Source organism: Miniopterus schreibersii (assembly GCF_964146895.1).
Source record: "Miniopterus schreibersii genome assembly, chromosome: 11".
NCBI classification, from domain to species: Eukaryota; Metazoa; Chordata; class Mammalia; order Chiroptera; family Miniopteridae; genus Miniopterus; species Miniopterus schreibersii.
This window is the reverse complement of record NC_138111.1, coordinates 67807740-67827587: the sequence shown is the minus strand read 5'-3', so window position 1 is coordinate 67827587 and position 19848 is coordinate 67807740. Positions and strand designations below refer to the sequence as shown.

The window sequence follows — 19848 nt, the reverse complement described above, 5'->3', positions numbered from 1 at the left end:
AATTTATCTTTATTGTTGAAAGTACTACAGATGTCCCCTTTTTTCCCCCATTGATCCCCTCCACACCTTATCTGCACCCCCCACCAGGCCTTCACCACACTACTGTCTGTGTCCATGAGTGATGCATATATGCATGTAAGCTCTTTGATTAATCTCTCCCCACCCACTCCCCCACCTCCACTTTCCCACTGAGATTCATCAGTCCATTCCAGGCTTCAATGTCTCTGGATCTATTTTGCTCCTCAGTCTATTTTGTTTATTAGATTCCACATATGAGTGAGGCCATGTAAAACTGAATCAGGAAGAATCGGAAAACCTGAATAGACTAATAACAACTGATGGAATCCAAGCAGTAATGAAAAAACTCCCAGCAAACAAAAGCCTTGGTCCAGATGGCTTCACAAGGGAGCTTCCTAATTCTTTAAGTTGTAGGGTTAGATAGTTTACTAAAAATTTTTCTTGCTTTTTGAGGTACACTTGTAGCGCTATCAACTTCCTTCTTAGGACTGCTTTCACTGGGTCCCATAGATTTTAAGGTGTCTGTTCATTTTCATTTGTTTCCAAGAAGTTGTGTGTTTTTTTAATATATCTTTATTGATTTCAGAAAGAGGAAAAGAGAGGGAGAGAGAAAGATAGAAACATCAATGATGAGAGGGTCATTGATCAGCTGCCTCCTGCATGCCCCTGACTGGGGATCAAGCCTGCAACCTGGGCATGTGCCCTGACAGGGAATCGAACCCCGATTGCCTGGATCCTAGGTCCACGCTCAAGTGCTGAGCCATGCCTGGCCGGGCTTATTTTCCTTCTTGATCTTATTGGTAACCCATTCATTGTTTAAGAACATGCTATTTAGCCTCCATGTGTTTGAATGTTTTTGAGTGTTTTCACTGTAGTTGATTTCTAATTTCATGCTGTTATGATATGAGATGCTTGATATGATTTCCAACTTCTTGAATTTAGAGACTTGTTTTGTGTCCTAACATGTAGTCTGACTTTGAGAATAACCCATGTGCACTTGAGAAGAATGTATATTCTGCAGCTTTGGGGTGGAATGTTCTGTAAATGTCAGTTAAATCCATCTGATCTAGTGTGACGGTTAGAGTCACTGTTTCTGTGTTGACTTTTTTAGGTCTATCCAGTGGAGTCAGGGGGTTGTTAAAGTCCCTGACTATGACTGTATTGCTGTTGATCTCTCCCTTAAAGTCCTTAAGGTTATTATTAATAGGTTGTTATTTATTGTCACTTTAATTCTTTATGCCTATGTTTCTCATTCTCTCTATTTCTTATTATTACAGCAGTCCCTTTAACATTTCTTGCAGTGCTGGTTTGGTGATGATAAACTCCTTTAGTCTTTTTTTTTTTTTTTTTTTGTCTGGGAAGCTCTTTATTTCACCATCTATTTTGAATGATATCTTTGCTGGATAGAGTAGCCTTGGTTTCAGATCCTTGTTTTGCATTACCTTGAATACTTCATGCCATTCCCTTCTGGCCTTTAGAGTTTCTGATGAGAAGTCAGCTGACACTCTTATGGGAGCTCCGATGTAGGTAACAGATTGCTTTTCTCTTGCTGCCTTTAAGATTCTCTTTGTCTTGAATTTTTGACATTTTAATTATGATGTGTCTGGGTGTGGGCCTGTTTAGGTTCTTCTTGTTTGGGACTCTTGGTGCCTCCTGAACTTGTGTGATTTATTCCTTCACCAGGTTAAGGAAGTTTTCTGCCATTAGTTCCTCAAACAAATTCTGCATCCTTTGTTTGTTCTCTTCCCCTTCTGGCACTCTTATAATGCAAATAATGTTGCATTTCATGTTGTCTCACAGCTCCCTTAAACTGTTCTCCTGTTTTTTAATTATTTTTTCTTTTTGGATCTCTGATTGAGTGATTTTTTTTTTTTACCTTGTCTTCTAATTCACTAATCCAATCCTCAGCTTCCTCTAATCTGCTATTTATTCCTTCAAAAGTAATCTTTATTTCTGCTATGTCATTCCTCATTTCTGACTGGTCATTTTTCATAGTTTGCATATCTTTTCTCATGCTGTTGAACATCCTTACCATCAGTATTCTAAACTTCATATCTGATAGATCACCTATCTCCTCTTCATCTAGCTGTTTTTCTGGAGACTTCTCTTGTTCTTTCATTTAGAGCTTATTTTTTTGTCTCCCCATTTTGGCTGCCTATTTGGGTTGTTTCTATGTATTAGGTGGATCTGCTAGGACACTCAGTCTTTTTGGAGAGTCTCTGGTGCAGGCCAATATTAGACATTCTTTGTGACTGGCCTTGAGTACCCTGTTTGGAGCTATCAACATCCCGCAGCTTGTGGTTCCCTCTGCTGGGATGGCATGTTATTCCTTCTGCTGGGGCTGGGTGCATTTGGACAGGACCAAGATGCATTCCAAAGTCTGCTTTTCCAAGGCCCTGGTCCAGAAGCAGATCAGGCAAAGACTCAAAGCTCCCAGAGGTCTGCCTTTGCCTGCAGGCTGATTGATCTTAGTCTCTTAATGAGCCTCAAGAAATGGGTAAACTCCACAGGGTGAGACAAGAGGTTTTCCAGTGGGTAGGGCAATTGCTTCCCTCCATCCAAAACCTGCCTGACTGGCAAAAGTCTGCCTGATATAGATGTCCTCTGCAGTCTGAGGGAATGACTCAGCACAGAAGTTACCTCTGAGCTCTGTCTCCAGAGCCCCAAAGCCCAGATTCTTCTCACACCTCTCTGGTCCACTCTGCCCTCCCTCTGCTGCAGCTCAATGTGAGTGTCTGCACACAAAACTTTGTACATCGGCCCTTTAAGAGTGTGCCTGCATTTTCAGCCATCTCTCCCTGGCAGACAGAAACCTGGTTCTTTTCTACAGCCAGATGTTATGTGAGCATCTTTCTCAGTTCTGGTGCTCTGGGCTGGGAAGCCCAGCCTGGGATTTAGACCCCAGAGTTCTCAGTGGGAACCCCCTAGAGCTGAGATATCCTTATGGATCTTCAGCTGCTGCTTGTGGGAGCCCAGCCAGCCCTCTCGCACCTCCTCACTTCCTACCAGTCTCTGTGCAGTCTCCACTTTACGTCCTTGGTTATGAGGGTGCTCTCCAGCTCATCTTCAGTTGCAGTTGATTTTTCAGGATGGTTTTTCTATATTTTAGTTGTAATTCCAGTGTGGTCCTGGGAGAGTGTCAGTGGAGTTTCCACTCAATCTGCCGCCATCTTGGAATCTCTTATTTTGTGCTCTAAATGTTTTTGTCTTACTTTGTTAATCTTTGTATTAGTTGTGGTTCTCCAGAGAAACAGAACCAATAATATACATAGAGATATGCAGAAAGAGACTTATTATGAGGGATTGGCTCTAGCAATTATGGAGGTTGAGAAGTCCCAAGAGCATTGGTGTGCAAGCCGGATGCCCAGGTAAGTTGGTGTAGTTCCAGTTCAAATCAAAAGTTGGGAGGAAGTCAATGAATTAAGTCCTAGTCTTAGTCTGAGGGCCCTGGAACCCGGAGCACAGATGTTCAAAGTCAGGAAATTGATGTTCCAGCTCAAGCAAGAGAACACATTATTCTTATCTTTGCTTTATTGTTCTACACAGGCCCTCAGTGGACTGGATGATGCCCACCAGCATTGGTGAGAGCGGTCTTCTTTACTCAGTCCACTGATTCAAATGCTAATCTCTTCTGGAAACACCCTCACAGAAATCACATTTTACTAACTATCTGGTTATCCATTGGCACGATCAAGTTGACACATAATATTTGCTATAACAATCTCCTTGATTAGTGTTCTGGGCTGTTTTCTGCTTTTAACTCTCAGCATTATATTATACTTTTACCCTCATTCTTACATTTTGGGTTGTGGTACATTTATATATTTACTTTTCTCTTTTGAATTTTATTATTTTACACCTTTTGTCTTCATAGATTTTTTCTCTCTAACTTGTTTCTTTTTATTTTCTCTCTTGTGAAATGGTCAGCACTGCTCAAAAAAGTTATTCCAGCAGACAGGAAATGTGTGTATGAAGGTGACTGCTGTGAGGATTCACTGTAGCTGAAAAGGGAGAGTGGCATACTTTATTTTCTCCAGGTAATCCTACTTCAAGAAGTCTTTAAAGAGGTTCTTAGTTTTTATTGTTATTATTGATGAAAGATCAGCCAAATCTATAGAAAAATGTTATAAGAGTTCATTTGAGCCAAAGTTATGAGAACATGCCCACAGAAGCAAGATCTCAATGGATTGAGAAATTGTTTCAGAGAATGGTAATTTTGCAGTTTGTTTTATACATTAGAATAAAAGGAGAAATCATAAAAAAGATTACATGAAATCCATTGGTAGTAGATTAAGAAGGTGAAAGAAAGCAAAGTGGGGAAATCTCTAGGATTAGATAAAAAGCAAAATAGAAAGATACATACTTTTTTTACACTGGTGGGTACACTGTAGTTAATGTTTAACTTCAAGAGTATATGGAGATGATATGCGGGCAACCAAACAATACTGAGGAACTTTGTGGTCTTGTCTTCTGGTGCCGGTGGTTGTGCCTTTAAGGGCCTGAAAATGAAGATTACTCTGAAATTTCTAAGGTATATTATCTTAGATGCATAAGGACAATGAACAGAGCTCAGATAAGGTAAGACTGATCTTTGCTAGGGAAGCTCTTAGCCTGGGAAATGACTACCTGTCATGATCCATTCATCCAGGAATTTATAATCAGACCATCCTGTGGCTACTTATGGTCACTGAGCTTGTCAGGCCTCCAAAGTAGCCCTTGAGTTGGTCATGTTTATTACATAACCCCTTTGTCATTCACACTATTAACTTTGTTTTTTCCTAATTTATCAAACATATGTGTTTATGATCCAGATCATAGGCCTGGTGCCAGGCCTAGAGCAATGAGGAAAACCATTTATACCTACCTTCAAATAATTATTGAAAGTCATCAATAAAACAACTTCTCAAAGAAAGGTGAGATTAGAGCACAGATACATGACAAGATTGAAAATATAGGTGTCCTTTTATACTTTTTTTTTCTCTCCAAAAATGGATGTATAACTGTGACATTAAATACTAATTTTCTTGTTAGGAGGGAAGTTGACTCTCATTTCGCATGTGTCATACTCATTTGTATTTCCTCTCTGTGAACTCTCTGGTCTAATTCTTTCTTAATTTTTGGATGGATTGTCGGTCATTACCTTTGTTGAATTGTAAAGCCCTTTAATAGGAGTTACAAATATTTTCCCCATTTTTTCAATTGTCCTTTGACTTTATTTAGAGACTACTTTGCCTTATAGAGCATCAAAATGTCCATATATTTTCTCTCTTGCTTCCAGATTTTGTATCATACTTTAAAATACACTTCATATCCTGAGATTATTTTTTAGAATTTCTCACACATTCTTCTAGCACTTTTATGAGTTTATTTTCCACATTAAAATGTTTAATTCATCTGGAACTTCTCTGGTATAAAGACAGATATAGGAATATAATTTTTTTTAAATATTACCCAAGTATTCCCCACCATTTATTGAAAAATAATATTTGGGTTAATTTCTGGAGTTTCTCATTAGTTCCATTGATATTATGTCTATTCATTTATAGTATTTTTTTAAAAATATTTTCATTGATTTTTAGAGAGAGAGGAAAGGAGACAGACAGAGAAACATCGATGTGAGAGCACATCAATCAGCTGCCTGCCTCCTGCACACCCCCGACAGGGGATCTAGCACAAAACCCTGGCATGTGCCCTGACTGGAAATTGAACTAGCAACCTTTTGGTGCATGGGATAACGCCCAAAAACTGAGCCACACCAGCCAGGGCAGTACCACTGTATTTTAATGATTGCAGCTTTGTATTTTTAATATCACTACAGCTGGATTGCCAAATATTTTTCTTACTTTTTTTAAAATTTATATTTATTGTGGAAAGTATTACAAATGTCTCCTTTCCTCCACCCCCCATTGACCCCCTTCACTCTACACCCCTCCCCCCAGGCCTTCACCACACTATTGTCTGGGTTATGCATATATGCATATAAATTCTTAGGTTAATCTCTCCCCACCCCCACCCCTACCCCCACCCCCTGCCTTCCCTCTGAGATTTTTCAGTCTGTTCCATGCTTCTATGCCTCTGATTCTATTTTGCTCATTGCTTTATTTTGTTCATTAGATTCCACATATGTTCTTTCATACTTTATAATTATCAGAGAGACTTCCCTAAGGAGATGGTAATAAGACCTCATAATTTGATGATGTAAACATCATGTTTCATGTAAGAGCACACACTTTTTGAATACACTGAAGAAAAGTCTATGTTTGTAGAAATCAGAGACCAAAGAGAAGTTAATCAAGAAAGATGACTAGTGGTTACCCATGAGGGGAACTGTAAAAAGGTTTAAATATGTTCACATCTACTTAAGAGCAATGGTATGCCACAAGATATGTTCATCTAGAAAGTAAGAGGGATTTACAGTCACGTGTCTGATTTCAAAAGATTGTTCTGTTTATGAAAGGAAATTTGAGAGGTTAATGATGAGTGACAGAAACAAGTAAGGCAGTCATTTCGTGAAGCCTAATGGGAGTTGATGGTGACTAAGTGGTGACAGTGGAGGTGGGGAAAGTGGAGAATTTGAAATATTTCAAGGAGACACAGTTTGGATGGATTAGGTATGGGAGGGAGATGAGGGAGAAAGTACGATTGAGAATCTCATCTCCATATCTGGCTTATTTAACTGTGTAGATGCATTTTGGGAACATGGGGAAAGTACAGATTTGTGGAAAATGAGTAAAAATCATAAAATTGCTATTTTGAATCTAATGCCAAGTAAGCAGTTGGGTGTATCAGTCAGGCTTTCATGAGAAAGGCTTATTCTAGAGTAAATATATGTGAATTGTTTGCAAACAGATATTGATTAATGTTCATTTTAGAGCAACAAATATTTATTCATAGCCAGAGCAAAAGTTACTTTATTGCACTGATGGTAGATTAAACTGAGTAAAAAACTGATTAGAGGTGAAGAGATAAAAAAAAGTGAAAGTAGAAAGTGTGTGGGTAAAGTGTGGCTAAAAAAGAGTGAAATAGAAAGAAATGAGGTTGAGGTGGGTAGCTATGTAAATGACTTGAGCATTGAAATTTTTATTTTCTTTAACATTATTTTTAAATAATTTCAGACTTAAAGAAGTTATGCATTAAAACAAAACCCTTGTATTTTTTTATGTAATAAGAGCACTAAGAACTTTTTTGTTCTAACATCTGGACTTTGATGCTGGTTTCTGACGCAGAGTTCCTAAATCCTTTGGGATTTCCTAGGTAATAGGATATTTTGTTTTTATGAGGCCATGCATGGTGGGCACCAGGGTTGGGGCTGGTCACCAGAAAGCCCAAGCCATAATTAAAACTTTGGAACTTTCAACCTTATTTCCTATTTTCCAGGAAGGGAGAGGGCTAGAAACTGAGTTAATGATGGAACATACTCATGTGGTAAAGCCTCCATGAAAATCACAAAGGTATGGGGTTCAGATAGCTTCAGGGTTGGGGAACTTAGGTGTGCTGGGAGAGTGGTTCACCGAGAGAGAGCATGGAAGCTCCATGGCCTTTCCAACGGGCCTTGCCTTATGAATCTCTTCCATCCGGGTGTTCATTTGTATTCTTTACCATGTCTGTTTATGATAAACTGGTGAACAATAAGTAAACTGTTCTCCTATGTCCTGTGAGCCACTGTAGCAAATGAATAAAAACCAAGGAGGGTTTTGTGGGAATCTCAGGTTTATAGCAAATGGGTCTGAAGTAAAGGTAACAACCTGGACTTGTGATTGGCACCTGAAGGGGAGGTGGGGGGAATCTTGTGGGACTGAGACTGTGGGATTTGATACTACCTCTTGGTAGATATTCAGAATTGAGTTAAATTCTAAAATACAGGGTTTGTGTCACAAATTGCTTGGTATGGGGAAAATCCCTACACACCTGGTGTCAGATGTTTTATGAGTATGGTAGTAGTGAGAGAGTAGAGGAGAAACACAAGAGTACTGTAGTTTTTACAATGCAATTAACAACTTGTTCTTCTCTCTAATACATATATATCTATGTGTGATTTAATGTACCTTTACTCCTAAATAATTTGGGGTTTATTTTCTTAAAATAAGAACCTTTTACGTAATCATAATGCCATTGGTCAAATCATAAAATTACTAATAATACAGTACATACTAATGACTAATATCTATCTAATATAATCATTATATTCAAATTTTCCAGTTTCCCACTAGTGTTCATAAATTAAATTTAAATAACAATAATTCTTTGTCCAGGATCTAGTCTGCTTACCAAAAATAATTTTAGAATTTAATAAACAATAAAAAAGAAACAAACATTTATTTGAGCAAAATGAGCTTTACCCCCGCAAACACTGATTTAGGTAGCAGCCCAAATTGTTCCCCACCAAGACAAAGGAGAGACCGACTTTCAAAGCAAAAGCTCCTGCCCAAATTCCCAATTAAGTCATTTTATGTAAATGAGGTATCTAAACTGTGCAGTTGTGAATGAACAAGGCAGGTCTCAGTCCATTGGTAGGAAGACCAAATCTGGTTTTCCCTGCAGACATTGACTCAGCATAAAAACATGAGCATCATGTAGGATGCTAGGAGTTCAGTCTGAGATTCTTTCTACTATACAGAGAACATGAGGAGCCCCTGTCAGCAAACGGCAAATAGACTTTTATTATTTCTCTTTTTTAAATTTGTTTTTATTGTTGAAAGTATTACAGATGTCCTCTTTATTCTCTCTTTACCCCTTCTAGCTCATACCTTCACTCCCTCAGGCTTTCACCACACTACTGTCTGCGTCCATCCACCCACCTCCACCTTCCCTCTGAGATTTGTCAGTCTATTCCATGCTTTTATGTCACTGGATCTATTTTGTTCATCAGTTTACTTTGTTCATTAGATTTCACATATGAGTGAAATCATAGAAGAATCAGAAAACCTGAATAGACCAACAACAACTGATGAAATTGAAGCAGTAATCAAAAAAACTCCCAGCAGAGGGGGGTTGGGTGGGTGGAGGGGAAGAGATTTACCAAAGAATTTATATGCATATGTGCACAACCCAAGGATACAGACAATGGTCTGGTGAGGGACTGGGGAGGGGGATGGGGTGGGGTTGAATAGGTCAATGGGGAGAAAAAGAGACATCTGTAATATTTTGAACAATAAAAATAATTATAAATAAATAAATATAGACCTCCCAGCAATAAAAGTCCTTGTTCGGACAGCTTCACAGGGGAGCCCCACCAAGCATTCTAGTTCTTATTACAGGAGTCCCTTTAACATTTCTTGCAATGCTGATTTGGTGGTGATAAACTCCTTCAGCCTCTTTTTGTCTGGGAAGCTCTTTATTTCACCGTCTATCTTGAATGATAGTCTTGCTGGTTAGAGTAGTCTTGGTTTCAGATCCTTGCTTTGCATTACCTTGAATTATTCATGCCATTCCCTTCTGGCCTTTAGAGTTTCTGATGAGAAGTCAGCTGACAGCCTTATGGGACCTCCCATAAGGGAACAGCTTGCTTTTCTCTTGCTGCCTTTAAGATTCACTTTGTCTTGAATTTTTGACATTTTAATTATGATGTATCTGGGGGTGGGCCTCTTTGGGTTCTTCTTGCTTGGGACTCTCTGTGCCTCCTGAACTTGTGTGACTTTTCCTTCACCAGGTTAGGGAAGTTTTCTGTCATTCTTTCTTCAAACAGGTTCTCTATCCCTTGTTCACTTTCTCTACCTTCTGGGTCTCCTCCTATAATTCAAATATTGATACATTTCATGTTATCTCACAGCTCCCTTAAACTGTCCTTGTGTTTTTTAATAGTTTTTTTCTTTTTGGATCTCTGATTGAGTGATGATTTTTTTTTACCCTGTCTTCTAATTTGCTGATCTGATCCTTAGGTTCCTCTAATCTGCTATTTATTCCTTACAATGTATTCTTTATTTCTACTATGTCATTCTTAATTTTCTTTATAGTTTCCATATCTTTTCTCATGCTGTTGAGCAACCTTCCAATCATTTTTCTGGACTCTATATCTGATAAATTGTTTATCTCCATTTCATTTAGCTCTTCTTCTGGATCTCTTGTTCTTTCATTTAGGGTTTGTTTTTTGTGTCTCCAGTTTGCCTGCCTGTTTGGGTTTGTTTCTATGTATTACGTAGATCTGCTATGACTCCCAGTCTTTTTGAAGGGTCTTTGGTGAGGACAATGTCAGATGTTGTTCATGACTGGCCCTGAGTACCAGGTTTGGAGAGTTCAGCAATCCATATCTTGTGGCTACCTCTTCTGGGGTTAGGCTTGCTTGGAAAGGACCCAGCTGTGGACTAAAATCTACTTTTTCAAGCCTCAGGTCCAGAAGCAGATCAGGCAAAGACTCAAAGCATGCAGAGATCCACCTTTGCCTGCAAGCTGATTGTTATTCTCAGTCTTTTAATGATCCTCAAGCTGTAGACCACAGCAAGGTATAAACTCCACAGGGTGGTGCAAGAGGTTTTCCAACAGTGTAGGGCAATTGATTCCTCCACGTGAGACAAAAGCTGCCTAGATGATAAAGGTCTGACTGAGGAAGATGTCCTCTGCAGTGTGGGGGAATGACTCAGCACAGAAACCTGAGCTCTATCTCCAGAGCTCCCAACCTTGGATTCTCCTCTCACAGCCAGAGCCCAGGGTGAGTGGCTACACAGGAAATTTTGTGCTTTGGCCTTTAAGAGAGTGCCTGTATTTCCAGCCATCTCTCCCTTGCAGACAGAAATCTCACTGCTTTTCACAGCCAGATGTTATGTGGGCACCTTTCTCAGTTCTAGTGCTCTGGGCTGGGGAGCCCAGCTTGGGGTTTAGACCCCAGAGTTCTCAGTTGGAACCTCCCACAGCTGAGATATCCCTTCAGCTGCTCCCTGTGGGAGCCCAACCAGCCCTCTCATGCATCCACACTTCCTACCACTGTCTATGTGATCTCCACTTTTACTCCCTGGTTATGAGGGTGCTCTCCAGCTAGTTTTCAGTTGATTTGTCACGATGGCTTTTCTATATTTTAGTTGTAATACCAGTTTTGTCCTGGGAGAGTGTCCGTGTAGCTTCCACTTAACCCACTGCCATCTTGGAATCTCTATTATTTCTAAAATGTGGGCCCTCAGTTGACTACTGGGAGTCTATTTCAGCAGATAAATTCTTTCTTAGAGTTCACATAAAATGAGTCCTTCTTCTCAAGGTCCACAAGTCCATAATCACATGTCGTGTCTTGTCGTGTCTCTTTAGTCTCCTTTACTAACAAACAGTTCTTTAGTCTCTTTCATTACTTGGATATTTTTAAAGTGAATAAGTCATATACTTTGCAGACTGTACCTCAACTATTTTCTTATAAAAATAAAATTTGTCTTTTTTAAAGATAGTGAAAGGGATTTTAGTAGCTGTATGAAAGCTTGTAATCACCACCTCAATCAAAGTATATGATATTCCACTTCCCCCAAAAGTTTCCTCTTCCTCTTTTAATTGATTTCCTCCCTTCTCTGGTCTCTAACATTCACTATCCATTGATATGTTCTCTGTCACTATGTGTTTGCCTTTTCTAGAATTTCATATAAATGGAATCATAAAGTGTTTAGTCTTTTGTGCTTGACTTTTTTAATTAGTATAATGTTTTAAAATTTATTTATATTGTTTGTATTAATATTTTGTCTTTCCATTTCTGAATAGAATTTTATAACATTGTTCATCCATTCACTTGTTGATGGTCATTTAAGTTTTTTCAGTTTGAGGCTATTATGAATAATGCTTTTATTAAAATGTACTTAAAAGTCTTTGTGAGGATTTTGAAAGTTTAGCTAAACTACTCCATGATATTGCAGCTTTGCTATCCAATTAGTATGTCTAACAGGCCTGCAGGGGTCTTGAACTGACACTGGCCCCTCCCTCCAGTACATGCCCTACATAAAAGTCCCAAGAGTCACAACTAAATATAAGTTCCTGATATCATTCCCCAAATAACGCTTGTGATAAACAGTCTCTTCTGACTTCCCAGGCCTCCCCTTATGGGCCCATTGGAGACAGAGGTTGATTGTACAAGGATAAAAATTTGGAATTGACATTGAGAAAGCCCAGAAATTAAAATCCAAAACAAAAGAGGTATTGGCCTTTGTTGTGACTTTGTTAAATGAATGGCTATTAAGTATAGTTCCATGGTGTTGGATGATAAACCAAGGTTCAACAAAAGACCATAGGAAATTGAAATAGAAAAGTTTATTACTCACAAATCCTGAAGGAGGTCCACTGTATGCCTCCAGGGCCCTTACTGGAAGGTCAAGGCAGGGTGCAGGCAAAGAGAGCAGCAAGACCTGAGACACAAGCCTTTATAGAATTAAAGGGCAAAATACTTTTGGGATCCTAGGCTAAGGCCAGACTTGCTAATTCAAATTAAAAGAGCATGGCTTTGGTAAACTTCAAGGGCATATTATCTAAGTGGCGCACAAAGAAAATACCCATGGAGGCACAGAGACCATTGATCACAAGGGGGTTAGGAAGTAATCTCAGAAACTTACATTTACTTGTGACTCTGTGGGTTGCTATTCAGGGCACATGATGAATGAAAAGGCTGATTTAATCATTATTATTTCTTATTTTCTTCCTTCTGCTAGCTTTGAATTTAGTTCGTTTGGGGGTTTTTTTTGTTCCTTTTTGTACTTCTTTAAGTTGTAAAGTTATGTTGCTCATTTGAGATTTTTTACATAAGCATTTATGGCTACAAATTTTTCCCTTGCCAGTGCTTTTGATGAATCCTGGAAATTTTAGTATGTCATATTTTTCTTTTCATTTACCTCTATTTTAAAATTTCCTTTGTAATTTTTTGATCCATTGGAAGTTTAAGAATTTGCTATTTAATTTCTGCTTATTTCACATATCATTTTCTTGACTTTTACCACATCTTCTTTTAGTTCTTTGAGCATTTTTTTGTGTTTTAGTGATTTTTATTTATTTTTTAAAATCACTTTTAGATTTCAATTACAGTTGACAGACATTATTATATAAATTTTAGGTCTACACCCCAATGATTTCACATTACATAACTTACTAAGTGATCATACTGATTGAATCCTGCATTCATCTGACACCATACGTAGTTTTTAGCACATTACTAAATATATTTCCTATGCTGTACTTTACATCCCCATGACTATTCTGTAACAACTAATTTGTAATTCTTAATCCCTTTATATTTTTCACCCATCCCCTCCAACACCCCTCCCATTTGGCAACTGTCAAAATGTTCTTTGTATCTGAGTCTGTTTCTGTTCTGCTTGTCCATTTATTTTGTTTTTTAGATTCAATCATTGATAGATATGTATTTATTGCTATTTTTGTTCATATTTTTTATCTATTGTTTTTCTTCATAAAGAAGACCCTTTAATATTTCATATAATATTGGATAAACTCCTTTAGCTTTTTCCTGTCTGAGAAGTTCTTTATATGTCCTTCAAATCTAAATGATAGCTTTACTGGGAAGAATAATCTTAGCTGTAGGTCCTTGTTTTTCATCATTTTCAATATTTCTTGCTAGTTGCTTCTCGTTTACAAAGATTCTGTGAGAAACCAGCTGACAGACTTATAGGAGCTCCCTTGTAGGTAACTGACTGCTTTTCTCTTGCTGCTTTTAAGATTCTTTCTTTGACTTCAACCTTTTGCATTTTAATAATGATGTTTCTTGGTGTGGGCCTCTTTAAGTTCATCTTACTTGGGACTCACTATGCTTCCCGGACTTGAATGTCTATTTCCTTCACCAGGTTAGGAAATGTTTCTGTCATTTTTTTTTTCAAATAGGTTTTCAATTTCTTGCTCTCTCTTCTTCTCCTTTCATGACTCCCATGATGCGAATGTTGGTGTACTTGAAGCTGTCCCAGAGGCTTCTTACACTATCCTCATTTTTTGGATTCTTTTCTCTTTGTGCTGTTCTAACTGGGTGTTATTTGCTTTCTTATATTCCAAATACCTGATTTGATTCCTGGCTTCATCTGCTCTGTTGATTCCCTATAAATTATTCCTCATTTAAGTTAATTTATCGTTCATTTTTGTGTGGTCCTTTATTTATGCTGTTGATGTTCTCACTAAGTTTATTGAGCATACTTATAACAGTGTTTTGACCTCTGCATCTGGTAGATTGCTTGTCTTCATTTTATTTATTTCCTTTTTTGGAGTTTTGTTCTATTCTTTCATTTGGGACATGTTTCTTTGCCTTCTCATTTTGGCAGCCTCTGTATTTCATTTCTTTTTTTAATTTTTTAATTTTATTTTTGTTTAAAATATTACAGATGTCCCTTTTTCTCCCCATCCCATTCCCATCCCCAGTCCCTCTCCCTAGCCTTGTCCGTGTCCTTGGGTTGTGCATATATGCATATAAATTCTTTGGTTACTCTCTCCCCCTCCACCCACCCCCCTCCTCCATCCCTCTGACATTCATCAGTCTGATCCATGCTTCCATGTCATTAAATCTATTCTGTTCATCAGCTTATTAAGTTCTTCAGATTCCACGTATAAGCGAGATCATGTAATGTTTGTCTTTCTCTGCCTGGCTTATTTCACTTAGCATAATTTTCTCCATGTCTATCCATACTGTCCCAAAAGGTATGAGATTCTTCTTCTTTACAGCTGTGTAGTATTCCATGGTGTATATATCCCACAGTTTTTTATCCACTCATCTACTGATGGGCACTCAGGCTGTTTCCAGATCTTAGCTATTGTAAACTGTGCTGCTATGAACATAGGGGTACATATATTCTTTCTGATTAATGTTTCAGGATTCTTAGAATACATTCCTAGGAGTGGAATCACTGGGTTAAAGGCAGCTCCATTTTTAATTTTTGAGGAACCTCCATATTGTTTTCCATCGTGGTTGCTCCAGTCTGCATTCCCACCAACAGTGTACTAGATTCCCCTTTCTCCACACCCTCGCCAGCACAAGTCTTTTGTTGATTTGTTGGTGGAGCCATTCTAACAGGTGTGACGTGATACCTCATTGTGGTTTTAATATGCATCTCTCTGATGATTAGTGATGTTGAGCATTTTCTCATGTGTCTCTTGGCCATCTGTATGTCCTCTTTGGAGAGGTGTTTATTCGGGTTCTGTGCTCATTTCTTAATTGGGTTGTTTGTCTTCCTCTTGCTGAGTAGAATGAGTTCTTTGTACACTTTGGAAATTAGCCCCTTATCAGATACATCTTTGGCAAATATGTTTTCCCAGGCCATGGGGTACCTTTGTATTTTGAGGCTGTTTTCTTTTGCTGTGCAGAAGCTTCTCAGTTTGATGTAGTTCTATACGTTTATTTTTTCTTTTGTTTCTCTTGCTCTAGGAGATGAATCAGTGAAAATTCCACTACATGGGATGTCTGTGACTTTACTGCCTATGTTTTCTTCCAGGATCTTTAATGTTTCACAACTTACATTTGAGTCTTTTATCCATTTTGAGTTTATTTTTGTGTATGGTGAAAGTTTGCGGTCTAGTTTCATTTTTTTTGCATGTATCTGTCCAATTTTCTCAACACCACTTATTAAAGAGACTGTCTTTACTCCATTGTATGCTCTTGCCTCCTTTGTCAAATATTAACTGACCATAATGGTGTTGGACTATTTCTGGTGTCTCTGTTCTGTTCCATTGATCTTTATGACTGTTGTACCAATACCAGGCCATTTTGATTACAATGGCTTTGTAATACAGTTTGAAATCTGGTAATGTGATCCCTCCCACTCTGTTCTTTTTTCTCAAGATGGCTGCAGCTATTCAGCATCTTTTTTTGGTTTCATATAAATTTTCAAAATGTTTGTTCTAGGTCTGTGAAATATGCTGCTAGTATTTTAATAGGAATTGCATTGAATTTATAAATTTCTTTGGGTGGTATGGACATTTTAATGATATTAATTCTTCTAATCCATGAGCCTGGTGTATTCTTCCACTTGTTTATATCTTCCTCTATTTCTTTTTTCAGTGTCCCATAGTCTTCCAAGTATAAGTCTTTTACATCCTTGGTTAAGTTTATTCCTAGGTATCTTATTTTTTTAGTTGCAATGGTAAATGGTATTGTTTTTTTAGTTTCTCTCTCTGAAAGTTCATTGTTGGTGTATAAGAATGCCATTGATTTCCAGATGTTGATTTTGTATCCAGCCACCTTGTCAAATTTGTTTATCAAATCTAGTAGTACTTTGGTTGAGTCTTTAGGGTTTTCTATGTACAATATCATGTCATCTGCAAATAATGACAGTTTTACTTCCTCCTTTCCCATTTGGATACCTTTTGTTTTCTTCCTGTCTGATGACTATGGTGAGGACTTCCAGTACTATTTTGAATAAGAGTAGTGAAAGTGGACATCCATGTCTTGTTCATGTTTTTAATAGAAATGGTTTTAATTTTTGCCCATTGAGTATGATGTTGGCTGTAGGTTTGTTACATATGGTCTTTATTATGTTGAGGTATGATCCCTCTATTGCCACTTTGCTGAGAGTTTTTGTCAGAAATGGGTGCTGGATTTTGTCAAATGCCTTTTCTGCATCTATTGATATGATCATCTGATTTTTGTCCTTCATTTTGTTTATGTGATGTATCACATTTATTGATTTGTGGATGCTGTACCAGTCTTGCATCCCTGGAATAAATCCCACTTGGTCATGATGTATGATCTTTTTAATGTATTGCTGGATCCGGTTTGCTAGTATTTTAGTGAGGATTTTACCATCTATGTTCATCAGGGATATTGGCCTGTAATTGTCTTTCTTTGTAGTGTCCTTATCTGATTTTGGGATTAGGATGATGCTGGCCTCATTAAAAGAGTTTGGGAGTTTTCCCTCCTCTTGATTTTTCTGGAATAGTTTGAATAGAATAGGTGTTAATTCTTCTTTGAATGTTTGGTAAAACTCGCCTGTAAATCCATCTGGCCCAGGACTTTTGTTTGCTGGGAGTTTTTTGATTACTGCTTCAATTTAATTAGTTGTTATCAGCCTATTCAGGTTTTCTGCTTCTTCTTGATTCAGCTTTGAAAGGTTGTATGCTTCTATGAATTTGTCCATTTCCCCCACATTGTCCAATTTGTTGGCATATAGTTGCTCATAGTATTTTCTTACAATCCTTTCTACTTCTGTTGGGTCCGTTGTTATATCGCCTCTTTCATTTCTGATTTTATTTGGGTCCTCTCTTTTTCTTAGTGAGTCTGGCTAAAGGTGCATCAATCTTATTTATCTTTGCAGAGAACCAGCTCTTGGTTTCATTGATTTTCTGCATTGTTTTTTAGTCTCTATGTCATTAATTTCTACTCTGATTTTTATTATTTCCTTCTTTCTACTTCCTTGGGGCTTTTTTTGCTGTTCTCATTCTAGTTCTTTTAGTTGTTGTGTTAGATGGTTTATTAGATCTTTTTCTTGTTTCTTGAGATAGGCCTGTAATGCTATGAATTTTCCTCTCAGGACTACTTTCGCCATATGCCATAGATTTGGGGTTGTTGTCTGTTCATTTTTGTTACATTCCAAGAGGTGTTTGATTTCTTTCTTCATCTTATTGGTAACCCATTCATTGTTTAATAACATGCTATTTAGCCTCCATGTGTTTGAATATTTTTGAGTTTTTTTATAGTGGTTGATTTCTAGTTTCATAGCATTGTGATCCGAGAATATGCTTGATATAATTTCAATCTTCTTGAATTTGTAGAGACTTGCCTTGTGCCCTACCATGTGGTCTATTTTTGAAAATGTTCCATGTGCACTTGAGAAGAATGTGTATTCTGCTGCTTTGGGATGAAATGTTTTGTATATGTCAATTAAATCCATTAGGTCTAGTGAGTCATTTAAGGTCTGTGTTTCCCTGTTGATTTTTTGTCTTGATGATCTGTCCAATGCTGACAGTGGGGTGTTAAAGTCGCCCACTATGATTGTGCTGCTGTCAATCTCCCCCTTAAAGTCCCCCAAGAAATTTTTTATATATTTAGATGCTACTATATCAGGTGCATAAATGTTTATAAGGGTTATTCCCTCCTCTTGGATTGATCCCTTTAGTATTATGTAGTGGCCATCTTTGTCTCTTGTTATGGTCTTTATTTTGAAGTCTATTTTGTCAGAAATAAGAATTGCTACTCCAACTTTCTTTTCCTTTCCATTTGCATGGAATATTTTACTTTATCCCTCACTTTTAGCCTGTGTGAGTCTTTTGCTCTCAGGTGGGTCTCTTGTAGACGGCATGTATTTGGGTCCTGTTTTCTTATCCGTTCAGCTACCCTATGCCTTTTGATTGGATCATTTATTCCGTTTACATTTAAGGTTACTATTGATATAAACTTATTTAATGACATTTTTCCACTTATGCTGATGTACCTTCCTCTCAGTATTCCTTCTTTTTCTTAAAGCAGTCCTTTTAGCATTTCTTGCAATGCTGGTTTAGTGGTACTGAACTCCTTTAATCTTTTTTTTTTTTTTTTTTTTTTTTGTCTGGGAAGCTATTTCACCTTCAATTTTAAATGATAGCCTTTCTGGATAAAGCAATCTTGGTTGCATGTTCTTGCTTTTCATTACTCTGAGAACTTCATGCCACTCCCTTCTGGCATAAGAGTTTCTGTTGAGAAATCAGCTGTCAGCCTTATGAGGGTTTCCTTGTAGGTCACTGCTGGTCTCTCTCTTGCAGCCCTTAATATTTTCTCTTTGTCCTTGACATTTGCCATTTTAATTATGATGCGTCTTGGAGTGGGTCTCTTTGGGTCCCTCTTGTTTGGAATCCTCTGTGCTTTTTGAACTTGTGTGGCTTTCTCCCTCGCCAGCCTAGGGAAGTTTTCTATCATTATTTCCTCCACCAAGTTCTCTCTCCCTTGCTCTCTTTCCTCCCCCTCTGGCACTCCTATAATGCAAATGTCATTTCTCTTCATGTTGTCCCAAAGCTCCCTTAGACTGTCCTCATGCTTTTTAAGTGTTTTTCCTTTTTGTTGCTCTGATTGTGTGATTTTTTTCTACCTTGTCTTCTAAGTCACTTATTCTATCCTCTGCTTCACTGAGCCTACTTTTAATTCCTTCCAGTGTAGTCTTGATATCAGATACAGCATTCTTTATTTCTGTCTGATTTTTGTTTATGTTATGTATCTCTTTTTTCGTGTTTTCCCTAAAGTCCTCGATCTTATACTCTATTGCCTTGTTTTTCCTCTTTAAGTTCCTTGAACATCTTCATCATCAATACTCTGAACCGTGTTTCAGATAACTTGCTTAACTCCATCTCATCAAAGACTTCTTCTGGCAATGTTTCTTTTTCTTTAATTTGGGAGTTGTTTCTTTGTCTCCCCATTTTGGTAGGTCTTAGTGTTTGTATCTATATATTAGATATATTTGCTGTCCCCCAGTCTTGTGGGATGGGATTTTGTCTTGTGGGTCCAGTGGAGCCCAGAGGTGTGTTTTCCTTATACTTCTGAGCTCTTTGCTCTAGGCGTGTCCCTCTTGTGGTTGTCCCTTTTGTGGTTTCTTCATGTTCTCCTGTTGTGGTTGGGTCTAGATTGTCACTGATTAGTCCTTCGGAGGACCCTCCTCTCAGGTTGCCTAACTGTGTCTCAACCCCAACCTCATCTTGTAAGCTGTTGTACGGGTGCTGGCAAGGCAGGACAATACACAACTAAACTTCCAGGAAATAAGAGGTATCTTACAAAATATCTTGACAGTCACAATGAAAACAACCCACGTGAAAATAAAACTTGGAGAGTGAAAGGAGAACACACACACACACACCAAAAAAAAGCTTAAAAAAAGAAAGAGAGAAAGAAAAGTAACACTTAGAGAGAGAGATGTATATTGTTGTTAATAGAGGTGAAAATTTAGAAAATAATCATAAACTAAAATGTAAAAAATAGAGAAG

The 19848-nt window shown here is 37.8% G+C and overlaps 1 protein-coding gene across 1 annotated transcript in view; it reads left to right on the top strand.

The window, feature by feature from the left end:
- Nucleotides 1-3336: 3336 nt before the first annotated feature.
- Nucleotides 3337-19848, top strand: part of LOC308563590 (vomeronasal type-2 receptor 116-like) — a gene marked incomplete at both ends in the record, with an annotated part of 39526 nt that continues 23014 nt past the window's right edge. Inside the window, one exon of the mRNA XM_081150796.1 lies at nucleotides 3337-3386. Coding sequence (XP_081006922.1) covers nucleotides 3337-3386 — 50 coding nt within the window. The remainder of the gene's footprint in view (nucleotides 3387-19848) is intronic.